The sequence below is a fragment of the Cinclus cinclus genome, chromosome 2 (genome assembly GCF_963662255.1).
Source record: "Cinclus cinclus chromosome 2, bCinCin1.1, whole genome shotgun sequence".
NCBI classification, from domain to species: Eukaryota; Metazoa; Chordata; class Aves; order Passeriformes; family Cinclidae; genus Cinclus; species Cinclus cinclus.
This window is the reverse complement of record NC_085047.1, coordinates 97,839,069-97,856,769: the sequence shown is the minus strand read 5'-3', so window position 1 is coordinate 97,856,769 and position 17,701 is coordinate 97,839,069. Positions and strand designations below refer to the sequence as shown.

General features: G+C 37.5%; 1 protein-coding gene across 4 annotated transcripts in view; it reads right to left on the bottom strand.

The window, feature by feature from the left end:
- Positions 1-17,701, bottom strand: part of SHROOM2 (shroom family member 2) — a 116,434-nt gene that overhangs the window by 64,630 nt on the left and 34,103 nt on the right. For all 4 annotated transcript variants that reach the window (XM_062488014.1, XM_062488015.1, XM_062488016.1 and 1 more), the window contains exon 2: positions 4,753-4,904. In XM_062488014.1, coding sequence (XP_062343998.1) covers positions 4,753-4,904 — 152 coding nt within the window. The remainder of the gene's footprint in view (positions 1-4,752; positions 4,905-17,701) is intronic.

Here is a 17,701-nt window from a genome sequence, read left to right as displayed (position 1 = left end):
AAGACATTAATTAAAAATTCCTTCTCTACTTTAATTAAGAGTTAGCTGTCTTGATGAAGTGCCATGCAAATACAGATAACCCTAATTTTTCATGTCTAGGTGTTCATAGCACAAGTATCTTGAAAGTCACTTCCCTTGTTAGGATTTTGAACAGTAATGTCAGTATTCATACTACACTTCTGATGCCAAGTGTGTTTGCACCCACTCTTTTTCCCTTTCCTTTAACAAGGGACTTCCTCAGTGCTGCAAAAAGAGCTTGCACTTTGGCAACATGAAGGCACAACACCAAAATGCTGCAGAAAACAACCCAGCAAGCCCTCATACGTAAACAATGTGGCCAACTTCCAGAACTTTAGAGCTTGTTCTCAGGCACTGGCAGTACCTGCAGAGTTGGCCAAGGTAAGCAAAGTCCAGCTCCCCATCACAAGCAGACCCTGTGGAAGAGGTTGATCCTTCCCTTGCCCATCCATTTTGACCGATGCTAACAGACAACTCAAGCAGACAAGAGGACAACCTATCTAACTTCTTAAGTTGATTCCTAGAGGTGAAAATGTCACCTTGCCTTTAATAAATCACACATGAAAGCCTCACCTATGTGTCAATTTTTAACAGTTTAATGTGTCTCATGAATGCGCAGTGAAAAATTATTATGGATTTGTGATATATGCTTATGTCTAGCATTTGCAAAGGAAAGAAGACAGTATGTAATAAGTAGAAAGGAATTTAAGTTAGAAGTATATGCAAAATAATTAAAGTACACAGAATATGGCAATCACCTCAACATCAGCATTCAGTACCGACACTCAGACAATTTTCATTTGTATGTAGACATGCACACCACTTCCAAACAAAAGAAATTCACCTGTAACTCCTGTAAGAAATGTCCTAAACCCAGTCTGCTTGCCATTTTCCTAGGAAAGGAATCTACTCAAGAAATTACTCAGTACTACATAGAAGAACTAGCATGCAATTAAGATGTATTGTTTCTACAAGTTCACTTGAGAAAAATAACATGAAGCCTCCTGAGTCCTATTTTAATCCAGAACCAGAAGTACACTGCAATTGTTCTACCATCAATATATGTAAGCTACTTAAACATCCCGTTTGCTGTTGAGCCAGTTGCACAGTCCTGATTGCAAACTATGCAATGTTTCCAGAAAATACAGCAAAGAATGTATGCTGAAAGCCAACATATTTATGCACAGAATTTGGTACTGCAGACAGTTTTATTAGAAACCAGTGTTATCTTCCCCGTGTGAGTCAAGAATCCTATTCTTTAAAAATAGCAGGTATTATAATTATTTGAAGTCAGCTACCACTGCAGAACAACATGAGCCTCTTAAGCAACTTTCGACACAGACACAAAGTAATTGTTGTGAATGAAATACATTACTCATACTAAAGCAATTTTCCCTGGTCTTCACTAGATACATTAGACTTCTAAACAGACAACAGCATGCTCTACTGTTTCCTACATACAGTTAGATCAACATAGGATCAGGCTGTGGCTCTACTGCTTTGAGAAGAAATTTCACAGGGACACACTTCTCAGCAGTGACAAAATATTATTTTCCTCAACTAATTATACTGACATTATAGCAAGGAAAGTTCTCTACTTTCCAGAAGAATTTTGTTAAGAAGTAATTTTCCCTTAACATAATAGATTTTTAAAAGTTTGCTTTTCACTTCTGCATCAGTATACAAATAAATAAGACAAGTGAGACCAAAGAAAAATGTTTTCCACATAAAATCTAGATCTTGGCTATGCACATTAACTCCCACAGATAGCAAGAACAACATTAAAACAAAGATTCTCTTAAGCTTCAGGACTGAGTTGAACTTCAAACCTTCTATTTTGTGCTTCAGATTATCACACTGACACTCACAGAGAATAAAATGCTAAACCAGTGCTATAGAGAGACATCACAGTGCTAGATAAGGACACAGGGCAAGCAGACAAAAAGATGCTAAGATGACTTGCAGATCAATACTTCATCTTGTATGTAACTCAATGAAAGGCAATCGTGGGACTATTCCCAGTCTCCCCAGGGAACAGGAAGTGTGAATCTGAAGACTGAAACAGTCTGAAATTGCTAAAACAGCCATTTCAAGATTGCTGCAATTGATTAAAATGCAGACTACCTCTGAAAAGTGGTGGTCCTACCCAGCTGAAAACCTGCTTACTCAAGTCATTTTACAGTCAGATCAGTTCCCTGATCCAATTCAATCCAGACCTGCAGTAGTGCTCACACAAAGACTAAACAACTGGTTTACTTAAAGACATGGCTGTTTAAAGTACTCATAAAAATTCAGCCTAAGATTTAGGGCAAACAAAACAAAACTCTGTTGTTCAAACCATAACTTCTGAAAGAAAGCATGCAACAAGGCTTTTACAAAAACCTGCATCATTTGAACTTCCAACAGGAAAAGTTATTCCAGCACAGCGACAGCACTGCATGAGAACAAGCTGCCCAAGAATAAAATGAGACGAAGTTAAAAGGTTTCTGACTGTCAAAAGACTGATGCCCTAAGGCAACTTTCCAAGAGAAAGAGCAAAGTTGAAAAACCAAGAAAAAAGCCCCAGCTAGTTTCATTCAGTAAGTTTTATGAAATGTTATCTAATGTTATGCAGGCTTGTGAATGACCCAAAGGGCTATTGCCTCGTTTGGAAGCTATGGAAGTACTTAATGTATTTCAGACAATAATGTTTTCTCTAACAACAGCCACTGTTTCAGCCTCTTGGGTTGAACAGCTAGCTTGTTTTTAACCATTGCACACATGCTAAGGAAGGTAAAAGGGGAGGGATGATAAGACTAATAAAAATCCATCAGTTTTGCACCGAAGTGCTCAAGGGCATGTATAGCAATGGGGCTGTGCTGCCTGCAGAGAATTGCCACAAATTCCCAACAGCAAACCAGCACTTGATCAGCTGTAACAAAGTTCTCCAAAATCACGTGTGAAGTGAATCATAGACTCGTCAAGGTTGGAAGAGACCTTTGAAAGATCCACTCCAACTGTCCACCCAGCACAACCAGAGTAACCCCTAAACCACTAAAAGGTAACACCCAGCACCAGATCCAGGCACCTCTGATACCTACAGAGATAATGTCTCCACCACCTCCCTGGGCAACCTATTCCAATGCCTAACCACCCTAGCAGGGAAAGATTTTTTCCTAATATCTAATCTATTTTTCCCATCTTAAGGCCATTTTCTCTTGTCCTCTCACTGCTGTCATAGTAGAAGGGAATGGACTGCCACCTCCTTAAAGATGTAGTAGAGAGCAATGTGGTATGAGTAACAAGAATGACACAGCTGTGTCTCTCATGAAGGTATTTCTGCCCCAAACCTGCCATTTCCAAAGACAGATCAGAATTCACATATTCTGAGCAAATTGCTGTCATAAAATTGAAAAGCACCAAGAGAGGGAATCTTTCTACTTGGTCTGAAGCCCTTCCTGGTAATTAAGACTTGCTGCCTTGGCAGATTGTTCAGTGTCTATAAAACTTCTCAGCCCTGAAATTCTCCCTTTCTCTAACAGGAACAGCTGATGTAACCTCTGCTAACAAGTGCTTTTACTGGAATACCCAGCTCAAGTTGGAACTACTGAACATCAACATGATTTATGGTAGTTCTGAATGTCTTTTATTTTGCATTTATTAGCCTCAGTGCTACAAAAATTTGGTGAGAGCTTCTGGAAGTAGCTATTGTTCAGGATATAAACTACCAGCTGTAAAAGAGCTCCACATTCCCATAATTTCTTCTATCAAAAATACTTTCTAAGGTGAAAAGCATGCTTTTGTACCTCTCTTACCGATCAGTGCTATTTCACAAAAGACTGTCCTCATTTGAGAATGCCTCAAACAGTCATCATATTTATGGACTAGATCATCATACCTATTGAATTCTTGGTAATTTCTGTGTTGCATCAAAATTCTTTTTTGATTCTAACAAATTCTTACATGAAAAACTGGCTGGTATAATTTGATAAAAGTAATTAACTAGAAGGTTCTGATACACCAGAGTAGGAAATGACCAACTAAGATCATGTTGTTCAGATTTCTTGGTTGGAATTTTTTTCAGCAATTGCAAGATTTAGCCTACTTTAACATTGGTTCACTTCTGTCAAAAATATTTTATGAAAATTATTTTAACTCAAGTTAGTAAAAGTAGTGTAAACTTAAAAGTCGCAAGTCAAAATGACAAAATGAAGTTTTCATACCAAAAACATGTTCTGTTTTGATAAATGGCTTCACTTTTCTTCTTCACTAAAAACTAACTAAAAGTACTGTTTATGCAAACCACTTATGAAATGCTTGAGACTTCAAATTCTTTCAGAGTGGGAAAATGCTTTTCCAAAAGCTTCCCATGTAACCTGCTCCTCACAGCACAGCTGACCCTCATGGCACATGCACTAAAGAATATTGCCTGTGGCTGCACACCAAAGGCAGGGGAGCAGGGCTGACAGCCTGCTTTGGGCACTGCCCTGCAGGAGGACAGAGGCACTGTCCTGACTCCTCACATAACAGCACCCAAGGAGTATACTGCCACAGGTTTTGCTCTGATCAACAGGCTGCCTCTCTCCACATCTTCAACAAAGGGTCTGTGTTTAAGGAGGAGTTTAACACCACATAATATTCACGTTAATAACACTGAATGGAAGTCATTAACTTGCCAAGTCTTGGCAGATTTAATAGCTCAGTAGCTTATAGGCTGAAACGTATTTGGTGTTCCAGCTAATGACACAAGCTTACCTTCTCACTACAAGCTTCAGTGTCTTGTGTGAACCTTTCACCAGACAGATTGCTTCTTGTCGGAAGCCAGACAGGCCCACATCATTGATGCCAACAATTTCATCCCCAGCCAGTAACTTGTCCACAGCTGCAGCTTTGCTCCCATCTTCGATCTGGGGAAAAAGAACAAAAGAAAAAAAGTGTGTAACAAATGGTAGAATTATATAGGTTGCATAGTGCCACCTTTAAAATAAGCTAATGACCTCTCAATACTGGTTTCAACAAAAATTAATAATTAAGTATTTAACATAATTAAGAAGGCACATTAAAAATAACTATAAAGAAATAGCAATTACATAGAGACAATTAGAATAGGAAAGAAATAAAAGAGGAAGTCTCCTGAGAAAGCTTAAGGGAAATTTGGGAATATAAGGAATAACTTCTTTGCTGTGCGTGTACTGGAACAGGTTGCCCAAAGAGGTTGTGGAGCCTCCCTTCACTGGAGATATTCAAGAACTGTCTGGATGCAAATCTGTGCTGTGGGATGACTGAGCAGGGAGGTTGGAACAGATGATCCACAGTGGTCCCTCTTCCAGCTTGTTCTATTCTGTGATTCTGTAAAAAGCATCGGTCATCTTGACCTCTGTTCAATACCAAATGTGTAATCATTCTTGCAAATAGAGCCTTGGGCAGGCATCTAAAAATCTGGGTCTCTAGAGAAGGCAGCCAGCAATATTAACCATTTTGTCAATAACATTAACACACAGCCAACTCCAAAGATCTGGCACGTAATGAAAGTCCAAAATAGTGCTTAACAGCCTGGTCTAGAAAATGAAGGTATTTTCATCAGGAACATAACACTTAGGAAAATACCTGAAAATTTACCATCCATACATCTAATTAACAGCGCTGGCTTAAAAACACAGTGATACTAAGGGAAATTCACTGGAAGATTACTTTGCTGCCACAGACATCTCTTCAATGCTTTAAATTTTTATACAACTGTTCATAACATGTGGCAAAAACCCAAGATAAATTACAGATTCAGGCTTTTGCAATTCCCACCCCAACTAAGTTTAAAAACCCCACGTTAAAAGTTGCCATTTTAAAAATTTAAAACAAATTTTAGAAGCTTGATCAGACAGATTAACAAGTACCAACAGTTTGAACTGACTTCAAACGATGATTATAAGGATGCTATGAGGTTATGCAAGGAGAAAAATTAGAAGGCCCATAACCCAGCTAAAACTTAATCTGTCTACTGCTGCAAAAGATAATAAAAAATATTTTCATCAATACATAAGCAAGCAATGGAGGGCTAAGTAAAATCTTTAGCCTTCACTATATGTTTGGGGTTGATCCTTCTAAAAGATGGGGCAATAAGGTGCACAGTTTAGTAGTAAACTGGGCAGAACTAGTTTAACAGCTGGATCCCATGATCCTAAAGCTATTTTCCAAACTGAACAAGTCTGTGCTTCTAAGTATAGCTGTAGGTATAGAATACTTTGCAATTCAGCCCCTCTGCTTTCTAGTTTCATTCTATCTCCTTTGCTGTCAACACAGCCTCTGGCTTCTGAGTTGCTTGGCTTCACAATCTATTTAATTTTATTGCTCCCTCACTTGCTCATAATCCATATCTCACATCTTCCTATATATCTGACGTTTTATCTTCAAAGACTTTAATTTATGTCTTCATTATATTTTACATTGAGTACAGTATCTCCGAGTTGCACATTATTAAATACCAGCAAATTTACAAAGAGCAATTCCTTGTAATCACCCCAACTGCAGACAGCTTCATAAAGAACTGCCATCTTCTGAGGTACCAAAGTCAATCAGCAACGAGATAAATCCAGAGGAAAGTAAATTCATGAATTCTGAAGCTTACAGTACAGGTTTTAGAAAGAGTCCAGCAACAAAAATATAAATTAAATAACCTAATAAAAAAAGCAATATCTCTTGATGAAAGTACTTTTGAATGCTCTATGAGATCATCCTATCTCATTGCAGGCACATAAAAGCTCTCTTTATGTAAATTCATAATAGATGTTCTTAGAAATCTTTAGGCCTGTAAACCTAAGCCAAAAAGAATACTATGAAAAATGCTTTGTCTTATATCCCATCCTGAAACACTCATTATTAACAGTAATCAAGAAACTTAATTTACAGAACTTCTTATTTTTAAAAAACCCAGATAATTAAAGACAGAGCAAGTTTCTACATCACCATATATCTAGTTTTCAAGTTATAACCTGTCCTCTGACCCTCTCACATATGCTCTGAGCATCAAGAATTTTCCACAATACCAAATCATGAAATCTTCATTTAGGTTGGAAACAAGAGAGTGGCAGTGGAAATTGCTTAGATGTAAGTAAAGATTACAGTTGAGACATGTCACTTGTAGAGCATCTGCTGTATGAGAGACACGGAAACCAGGCTGAGCAGAACAAGAGAGCAGGCAGCCTGGGACAGGTATCTGAAGCCCAAACAGGTTAGAAAAGTGGCACAAAAAACATTAAGCAAATTCAGGGCTAAATCACTAGAATTGCTGGAGGAAGGTTGAGGCAGGGGGTGAGTGTTGGGACGGGACAGACATGACAGGGGCAGAGAGGGAAAGTATCTTAGAGGACACTCTAAATTCCAAATGTAGATGTCAAACCATTTGCAGCCCTTATGCCCCAAGCAAGGCACCCAAATATAATGACAAGGCTCAGACAGCCCTGAGCCCCCTCACTTAGACAGGATATTTTCTGTCTGTAATAAAAAAAAAGGGGGGAGGGGGCGCAAAAATCTGTCTCCTAGGGTTTGAAGGAATGTTCATTGTTCTCAGTAAGCATGTTTGTTTTTTCTTCAGGCTGGCAGTGCACTGACAGCAGGGAGTATTCAGTTACCCCCTCTGAGTTTTAATTTCATCAGGGAAACTACACATTCCACACAAAGCAAGCTTTCCAAAGAGACTCCGGCTGTCCAAAACAACATTAATCAAAAGAACCTCAAAAAGTATTTAAAAAATCAAAACCTAAACACAAAGCTGAAGCAATCCTCATGAAAACTTCAGGTGGCTTTAAGATCTTGTCTTCAGATCACCTAAATGTAAAGAGAATAAAAACTACACATCTATTCACAGTAGAAGTCTTTTCAAGCTGAATAAATTTAAACATAAACCTTTCATACTCAGATCCCCACATGGCTGTACAGATATGATTCTACTTGACAATACTCTTTTAAGTGGAAATGGGAAACTTACACAGGGAAAGTCCTTCCTATAGCCATAACAAGTAAAAACATTAGGCTTTGCACACATAAAACACATTAAACACAGCCAAAAAATCCACGAGGAAAAGGCCTCTTCAAATATACTGCTAACCTGCCTTCTTTGCACAAAAAAACCTAGGCAATGCACTCCAGCTTCTACTTCAGGTTTTCTTCTGTTTTATTCGTTTTAACACTTATTGTCTTTATTTATTCACCCATTGAGTAACTTTCCATCTCATCAGGCCTTAACTAGAAGTGTAAATACCAATCAATATACATAAACATTTTGGAACTAGCAAATACACTCAAAAATATCATTATTTGTCACACCTCAACCACAAACCATCTTCAAAGTCAGCTGCACTATTCTGTGTTCAGGATTTAAACCCAACTGTTAAGACTGAAGCCTGTATTACTTGTCTACCTAGCATCAATTTCTTTTAGGATTTCAGGTGTCCAGAAAAACTAGGTCAACAGCTGAAAATAAAGCCTTGAAAATGCAGAGGGAGATTTTAAGATTAAGTCTTTCAAGAACAGTCAGGAAGAAGAGATCTGCCTCAGTGACTGTCAGCTGTCAGATACGACTGGATGTAACCTAGTGGAACTGAACTCCTATAAGTACACACATCTTAGCATTTTTACAGCAATAACACAAAACAAAAGACAGAAGAAAAACAATCAACACCTCATTTTCTTACAAATAACAGGCATAAGCCTTCAACAAATATATATGGTTACAGATTATCTTGAATGAGCAAGGGTTTTAGAAATGCTGTCAAACCATGCTTTTGTTATGTACTAAAAAATCATACCCTCATACTATGCTAAATTAAAAAGTGTAAACATGTTGACTTCCTATCCTTAGCAGTGATGTTGGTATGCTACCAAAGAAAGTGTTTTCAAAAGGAGATGAAAAGGATGTTTGTTGACCAAAGGCAGCTGCTTAGACAGTCTGCATCTCTCACCCTGCTGTCCCTGATGACCTCCCCATAGCCAAAAGCAAAAACAAACTTCAGGATCTGTGCATCAGGGAGGATTGAGAGTGCAACTTTGCCATCATAACAGTATCTACATTAATGGTCACATCTTCCCAAATTTATTTTTGTTTGTATCATACCCACAAAACATGAAGAAACACTGATTCAAAATGTAGACATGAGGATTTAAAAAAAAAAATTGAAAAAACAACACATACAAATCTAGTACGTGAAATTCTTCTTGTAGAAAGAAGATAGAGCCTTGAAACATGGAGAAAATACCTAACAGTTGGATACAAAACACATTCAAAGGAAACTCACAAGTCTGTATTCCCACTGTTGGTAGTAAAAAGAAAGAGGAAAATGGCCCATCTTTCCAGCTTTGAATTGCTGCAGCATTGATGGGGAGCCCCAATTTAGCACGTGACCCCTTCACTTTTGTGTTTATCAGGTCTGATGCTCTACTTAAAATACCCACATTCCTCTATAGGCACCTGTATAAACAAGCAGGAGACAGGTTGGGGAAATGCTGTGTCATATGAGAGATCTAGCTTTGTTTACAAAGCCAACAGTTTCTTGTCCCCGCTCTCTTTGGACAGGGTGGGAGACGGGATGGAAACCCAAACCCACAGACAAACACAGGAAAAAACAGCACTACTTATCAGCATTCTGCTATCAGCTGTGATAAACTATTTTATCATAATTCATTTCTTGTACAGCCAAGAAATGCTTCCACAGTTGTTTGTATTATGAGTATATAATACAGTTTTTCCACAAGCCTAATAATCTTTCAGATCTTCTGAACAAACAAAATGTGAAAAGTGTCAATTATTTTGATTTGCAAAGAGTTAAACAAAGGAGAAAAACCTCTACAGTTCAAGCGTGGCATCTGTATAACTTTAAGGAATGAACAGAAAAGTAACAGATCTGACCTAACTCCAGCTGTACATTTTGCAAATACATTCTTGCGTGGCAAAGGCTGTATTTACCAGCAACACTCATGGCTCAAACTGAGGCAGGATAAAAGAGGGGTGCAAACTCCAACAGGACCTAAGAGATCCAAAGACAGTGGGTGTGTGCATATATGTAATGCATCACACACAGGCATGCATACACTAAATGCTAATGCATTTGACTTTACGTTCCTATACATCTTTCCCACTCTCCATTGAGTTTGAGACTGTTGAAAGGACACCTAGCAGGGAAGAAACTCCTGCCATGTTTTACAGATGGGCTCAGAAGCATATATGGAAACAAGGCCCAAAACAATGCAGCATGGCTGCACCAAAACAAGGAATTCCACGCAAACCTTCACATTAACGGAGCGTACCTGTAAACTTGAACAACCTCTTCCCACAGACTGCAGGTTAAATAATCAGCATTAATTATTCAACATGAACTTTAAACACCACCATATAAAAAAACCCATAATGATGGGCTACCAACTTGCAAACTCCATGCCTATGCAATACTATCCAATATTATTAACTTGGCAATTGCTGCACTTTGATCAGACAGGTGGGTGTCTGCTGCATTTAGTGACACTCCGACTTAGCACAGAAGCCAGAACTACCCTTTTGCCTGGTATTGTAAACTCACACCCCACAGCCATTGTCCATACATGCTCTTCATAAGACTATCTTTAAACATTACAGCAAACATTAAATTTTAGGAATGCTTAGTCCAGGGCAATGTATTTCTCTAAAAGCAATTTCTTTCTTCCCTAGACCCGAGGGAAACAGTTCACGGTCATCTTGACAGATCTTGAGCTGGCAGAAGCCCCTCCCTTCTGTCAACAAGTGATTCTAAAAAAACAAAATGGGAACATTTTTTATAAGGGTAGAGTTCAGTAACCGGACACAGACTCTGACAGACTTTTCTAATTGCTTGTTATTCAGTGTATTTAAATATTTGCATATTTACTCAGAAATAATTTCTTTGTTGTTTTTGCCTGAAAAAAAACCATATTTTGAAAAGTTGGTAAAGTTCTTTAAGTATTTATTCAGTTTTTATAATGGTGTCTTTGCCACTGTTTTGACAAAGAGCTGCTGTCACTTCCACTAGAACAGGCCATTTTTGTAGGGGATTTATTACAGCTGTAAAAACCGACTCCAGGCTGAAACCTAACTGCAGAGTTCCTCATGCCAGAAATGTTTAAGAAGTATGGTAGCACATCTACCACTTCCCTCTTTAATAATTCATACCTAAACTGATTAGTATTTTAGTTCAACCAACATTCAGAATAATACTTACCATAAACGCAGGAGAAAATCTTTCCAATTACAAATAATCAGTTACTATTTCTAAAGAGTGTACTGTTACTATATCTTTCTTTAGATCACGGGGCTGTTATGGACTGAAGACCAACTGAAGTACTCGAACTTAAAAATTTAATGAAACTTGCCCCCAAGAAACTAATGATAACAATTTCCAGATGAAAAGTATCAGGAAGAGAAACTTCATGTAGATTTGTAGATTTTAAAAAACTGAACAACAGATCTTTGAAAAAAAAACCCTTTAAAAATAAAGTTATTCCATTGTTTCAGCAACAGAAGTTGGAAAATTTTCATCACTGCTAAACAATTCTACTAGAAATAAATCAATAATAATTTTAAAAACCCAACAAAAAACCAGAACACACAAAACACTTGATATTTGTAAAGCACAGAGCTAATGTATTAAAAAAAAAAAAAAAAAAAAAAAAGAAAAAAGTGGGGCTGCTGAGTGTCAATAACTTAGCTGTTTTTTTGCCATTAGTACCTAAGCTTTACTACTTACATTTTACAGCTTCTAAATAATATTTGCACATATGCCAGAGCAGCAAACCTGCATATATTCCACAAACTGTAGTCTTTGGAAATCTTCCTATGCAAGAGTTCCTCAAGGGTAGCAGAAGACAATCCCTACAATGCCTAAACTGTCACCCATGCCAGAGCAAAGCCAAAACAGACCCAGCCTATCTGTAGTAATAATTAGGCCAAGACAAGAGTGGAAAAGACTGAAGTGAGTGAAGATTGTGGAAGCAGGGGTGATGGCAGCAGCCTGTTGGTAGTGTTGACATTGAAACTAAACAACTCCAGTGCCACCCCTCCCTCACACCAAAGTAACAGTTGCAAAACCTAGCTTAAATTTTGTTTTTCTTTTCCTACCATATCAACATCTAAACACCTTCCTCCTGCTGTTTGCTACAGCATTCATTCAGATGATCTGTATGCAACTTATTAAAAAAAATTACTGAGAAATAACTCTCATTTACTTTTAGCCATAAATTTGGTTTTGCTTTACAGAAACTAATGGCACATCCAGCCCAGAGGAACCCATCTGCAGTCAAAGATGCCTTACACTGTTTTTAAACGTATTTTGCTATCTTCCCCCCCCCCCCTTCCAAATGACAAAATAATCTTTATAAGAATGGAGTGAGTAATAGTGCTGTGAAAAGAAATAGCCAGCTGGCCAAAAAGAGAACTGCTTTCTCTACATGCAGTTTACTCATTCTAATAAATCTCCCAGCAGAGAAGTTTGAAAGTGTTGGATTATCCATATTTACTTGTCCAAGTTTACTTATGGATGACAATGTATGTATCAGCTGTTTATGCATGCAATCTGTGCAGTTAACATGAAGCATTTTTATAGGTCTACATTTTTGTACTCTCAGCCATTACGAACAATGATAAGAATAGTTTATAGAGAGGTTATGCCTAGAAACAATTTTCATTTTATCTATTCAAACTGATAACAGGAAGAGACTTCCAAGAGGAAAAATATGACCTGACAAAGTAATCTTTCTGATCATAAGGTTCAAAGTTTTTTACTTTGCAACTATCATACGCTTTCAACAACGCTGGTCTATCTGCCTTCCTGTCCATCCCAGGAAAATAATGTCATCGTTTGCCTGTGTGTGCCATTTACAAAAACAGACCAAATGCAATCAAACAGCCTACAAAACCACTGCATAACTGGGGAAAGGGTAGGAGTTACTAACAAATCAAATTAAAAAAACCCTGAATGTGTCTGTATGATCAGATAGATAGGACTGTGCATTAATTAAAAAAGGAAAAGACCACTTTCATCAACTTGCAGTTTGTATGCGAAGGACTTGACAGGTCAGAGACAGACACTGAAAGACCTAGTAGATGGCAACAGTATGTTAAAAAAATAAATTTAAACTATTTCATTCAGTCTACCAGTTTAAATGTGACCTTTTACAAAAATCTGAGTTGCATCTATGCCTATGTTTCAAAAAAAAAAAAAAAAACAGCTAGACTTTTAGACACAGGTAGCACTGGTTAAGACCCAGCAACAGAAAAAGAATTGCTTTGCTGCCTGTTAGTTTCAAAAAAGCACTGTGATGGGTCTGCCAAAAGCCACAGGAATTTTACAGTGTGTTAGGTTTCCATTTTAAATACTTTCTCTCGAACAGCCCATTTTTAACAGAATGCTTATCTTGACTAACTCATACCATTATTTGGTTTTAATCACAGCTGCTGTTTGGGATCCTCCATTTTTGTCATAACAAATGCTCACTTCTGAGACAGTGAGAAAATATAACATTTCCCAATAATTCTTGTAGTCACATTCTTGGAAATGCGTTTTTATCCCAAAAGTAAAAGTTATTTGTAATAGTTACTTCAGAAGTATTTAAGAACCCACTACTAAGTAGTGGAGTGAACAAAACGTAACATTTCACATCTGAACAAAAATCTAGCAAACAATGAGAACTACCTGCTCTCATAAAAACTGATAGCAATTCCTTCAGCAAGATTTCTTCACTTTGCAAAATTACTCAACTTTAAAGAAAAAAGAGGGTCAGTAAGGTGCTAAATTTTAAAGCATGTCTTTGTTGATTCCCTCACTCAACTCCTCTGCAAAGAAAACAAACAAAAGACTTCAAAAGAAGGGTCAGGCTTATCCTAAATGTGAGTGCTTTAAACTTGAACAACATAATTTGTTCTTTACATTAACTTTTGATCTCTCTTCAGAATTGATATGCACATTCACAGACTATCCAAATTACAGACAGAAGCCATCCTTTGCCACCACCTTCCTCAACAATTCAAATATTTGAAGCCAAGTTCAAACAAGAAGACACATTTATCCCTTCCTCCCCCACCCCAGTGCTTAAATAGTCAACAAAACCTAAAGTTGTCTTGATTCACTTTATATAACTTATACAACTCCATTTACTCTCATTATGTAGTACTTCAAACTGAACAGATGCAAGTATTCCCCACAAGTATTCCCCCCACTGTATGAAAGCCACATTTCTTCTGTGCACTCTACACACCATTTCAATTCTTCATTCTTAGAGCCATAAAAACTCGGAAGCAAGTGGGATGACACCCAGGAAAAAAAAAATAAAACATACTATTATAGAAACAAAAAAGGTCTAGGTAACCTTGCCCTTAGTTTGTCTTCTGTTCTTGTTCTTTACTGTCTCAGTAAAGGAAGAGAGCTTCCCTCACTCCACTTTGACCCAGAAGCCAAACATGAAAAGAGGAAGAAGCAAACACTAACTATAGTATTGAATGTATTTTTCTAGGGCAGGAACTGCAGTGTAATTGCTCCTAAAATTACCAAACAGTTCACAAAGCAAGTTGCAAAGGACTGCATGGCAGTTTGTGCCTGCTGAAGTCCACTTCTGCCAGCTTGCAGTATCTCAGCTGCCAGGTATGGTCAGCCAGGGGGCTGCTTTCCTAGACACAGACTGCTAATACCATCAATGTAAATCTCTCATGATGCTCCAGTAACAAAAAGAGCATGTCAATAAAAAACCACCAGTGTTTTATGCCTTTTATTGACAAGAGGGAATAGTACTCATCTGCCTTCCGAAGGCACATACTTGGCTGAGCAGAGCATGAAACATTCATGTGATTACAGTTAAGCACCAAAATCTTAAGTCTGTTCTGAGCTGGGAACCTGAAAAAAGCCTGAAAAAGTTCTGTGGAGAAGAACTAATCTTTAGCAATTTACACCCCAGGCATAAATCACATTATAGCATCCCTACCCTTTTTCCCCCTAGACATCAGTACTCTGTTAGCATATATTTCATATCTAACAACAACAACAAAAAAACAAACAAACAAAAAAAAACAAGCAAAGCCAACAACAATAAAAAGGCTAATAAACACCCCTCCCTGAGCAAACCCAAAATTTTCTTTAAAATAAATGTTTCTTTTTTCTAAACAAGCCTAGTTCTTCATAATTCCAAATTGTTCACTTTGTGTAGTTTATTCTATATACCATTGCTTAAAACCTCATTACTTTAGATCTCACTGAACATTAGAAGAAATTCCTTCCTCATGAAAAATTTACCATAGTAATTAGATATGCAACCACTTTTGGCATCTCTGTATCCTGCCACCTTTTCCCTATTTCAGAGGCTTAATTCTTCCTAGGATTAATGACAGATAATTAACCAATTAAGAGAATTATACTGGGTCAATGACAAAGGTTATTTTTTCTTAAGAAATTATAGGATTGTGCTGTGAGTTATCAATTAATGCACTAAAATCACCATGGATGTAAATTTCCACAAATAGAAGCTTCAAAAAGCTGCATGGATTTAACAGTAAGTTGTAATGTAGTACTCAAGAATTCCTATATTCAGAAGTTAAGAGTATGCTTACTACTCTAAATGGACATTTTCCAAATTGGCTTCACTTTGCAGGGCCTTTTTTTCAAAAGCTTTATTGTATTACACATGTTACTGGCCTAATTTAGCTCTAGGAGCAGGCACGTTACTTCAAAGACTTAAATGCAGACATATCAAAACATTACTCACACAATTAGCTGCTTTTCCAGATTAAAAAATGTGTATTTAATTATGACAAAACTACTCAGTTTGACAAACATCAGTATTTCTCTTTGGCAAAAGGATCTGTCATCTGCGCAGATGTACTTATTAAAAGTCACATTCTGCTCAGGCAGCATAATTCACAACTTCACTGTGCAGCACTCACTCAAGTATGAGTGGAATTTTGGGAAAAATGTCTGTACGATAATTTTTGAAACACAGGAGAAAATTTGTAATTACACTTCTATTTCCTGACACTGGTGGTGGGACCACTGTATGTGCACACAAGGATCATATACAGAGCTTCTTGTCTCCCACTGCTGCCCATGCCAGGGAACATGACCACTTCTCCAGCAGCATGCAACCACACTCATGAAAAATTCATGTCTGAGCACAACAGTTTAGGATGTCAGTGTTAGCAGGGGGTTGAATGCTCAAATACCACATTGAACAGGAGATTTTGCACTTGGTCATCTTGATAACTGACAGACCATTTAAAGACTACTTGTATTGACATCCTGAATAAAGTCAGTAACAGGACTAAGGAATTTGAGTATTTTGTGGGATCCACAAGATCATCTCTATGTTATTAATGAATGCCATGCAACAGCTGCCTTCCTTTCAGAGAAGACACATCTTAAAAGCCTAACACCAAAGCATGCAAGAACTGGGAGCAAAGCAGTATTTTAACCTACTGTTTGATAGTCCTAACAATTTTCCACAGGCATGTTCTTACAAACATCTCCAGAGAAAAGCAACATGGTCTTTTGTGGAGCCTGCCCACTCTCAGCAGTACTTCCATTCAAAACTTGCCTTTTCTTCTCAAGCTTGTCACCTGCCTTTCCCCAAAAGCATATTCTGAGCAAAGATCTGATTCTTCAAAAGGCAGAAATGCAAAGAATCCCCTAGACAAAAGCCCTGAATTTTGTTTTATACGTAAGAGCTATGCATGTATGCTGAGATGGAACTACAAAGTAGGAGTATTACAAGATTTAGCTACATCTTAAGTTCAAGAAAAACATCAATGACTAAAAACACCAGAGAAACAATCTATTCTTCTGAATGATAAAAAATTAAAATCACATACTATATGGTATGCAGCAACAGTGGCATACTGAAAAGTTTTGTTTGCACTGTATTCAAATTATCTCCAAAATCAGTAAATTTTACACTCTAAATTGTAGAAAAACCTTCTAATAAAATTTTATTTATCATAGTAAAAGAAAGTTGAAGGTCTGACTAAAGCAGCAACTCGAGAGCCTTCTGCTGACTCTCCCCTCTGAATTAAGGTGGGAGAATTTGGACTGTTTCTCTGTACAGATGTTCATAATGGGATACTTCTTTAAATAGCTCCTTGCTTAACAGGAAGGTTTCCAGATTACCTATTTCAAGCACTTAATTACTATAAAACTGTACATCCACTTTAGGAGCTAAACATCAGACACTGTAATGACCAATTTGTAAACCTCTGGAGTTTTTTGTTTAGCTAGCTATGGATCTGAAGACCAGACAATGAATTATTTTAAAATGTGTGTCCAATCTCAGCTCCTGAAGATGACCCTTGCTTTCTTTACTAATAACTGTAACTCTCTTTATAACATATAAAAGAAAAGGTATTCCTAAAGGTAGATTTTAACCTTTCTTTTGTTTGCTTGCTTTTAATACTAAAGGGGTGTATTATTACTAAACACCATCATCAAGGACTGTTGAGATTAAGAATGTATTGCAAGCCTTTTACTAAGCAGGTCAGGTCAATACAAATCCACCATGTTTCTATCAGACAGCTACCCCTATACTTCCTGTGTTGCTGTTGGTTTCTTTACCTCAAGAACAGTTAAGCACTATGAGAAGCCTGAATTCCCATGCCTTAGTTCCTCCTCATCCTCCTCTTCATCTCATGTTTCAGAAACAAGCGTCTGTACCTTCACAAGCACCTACACAGATA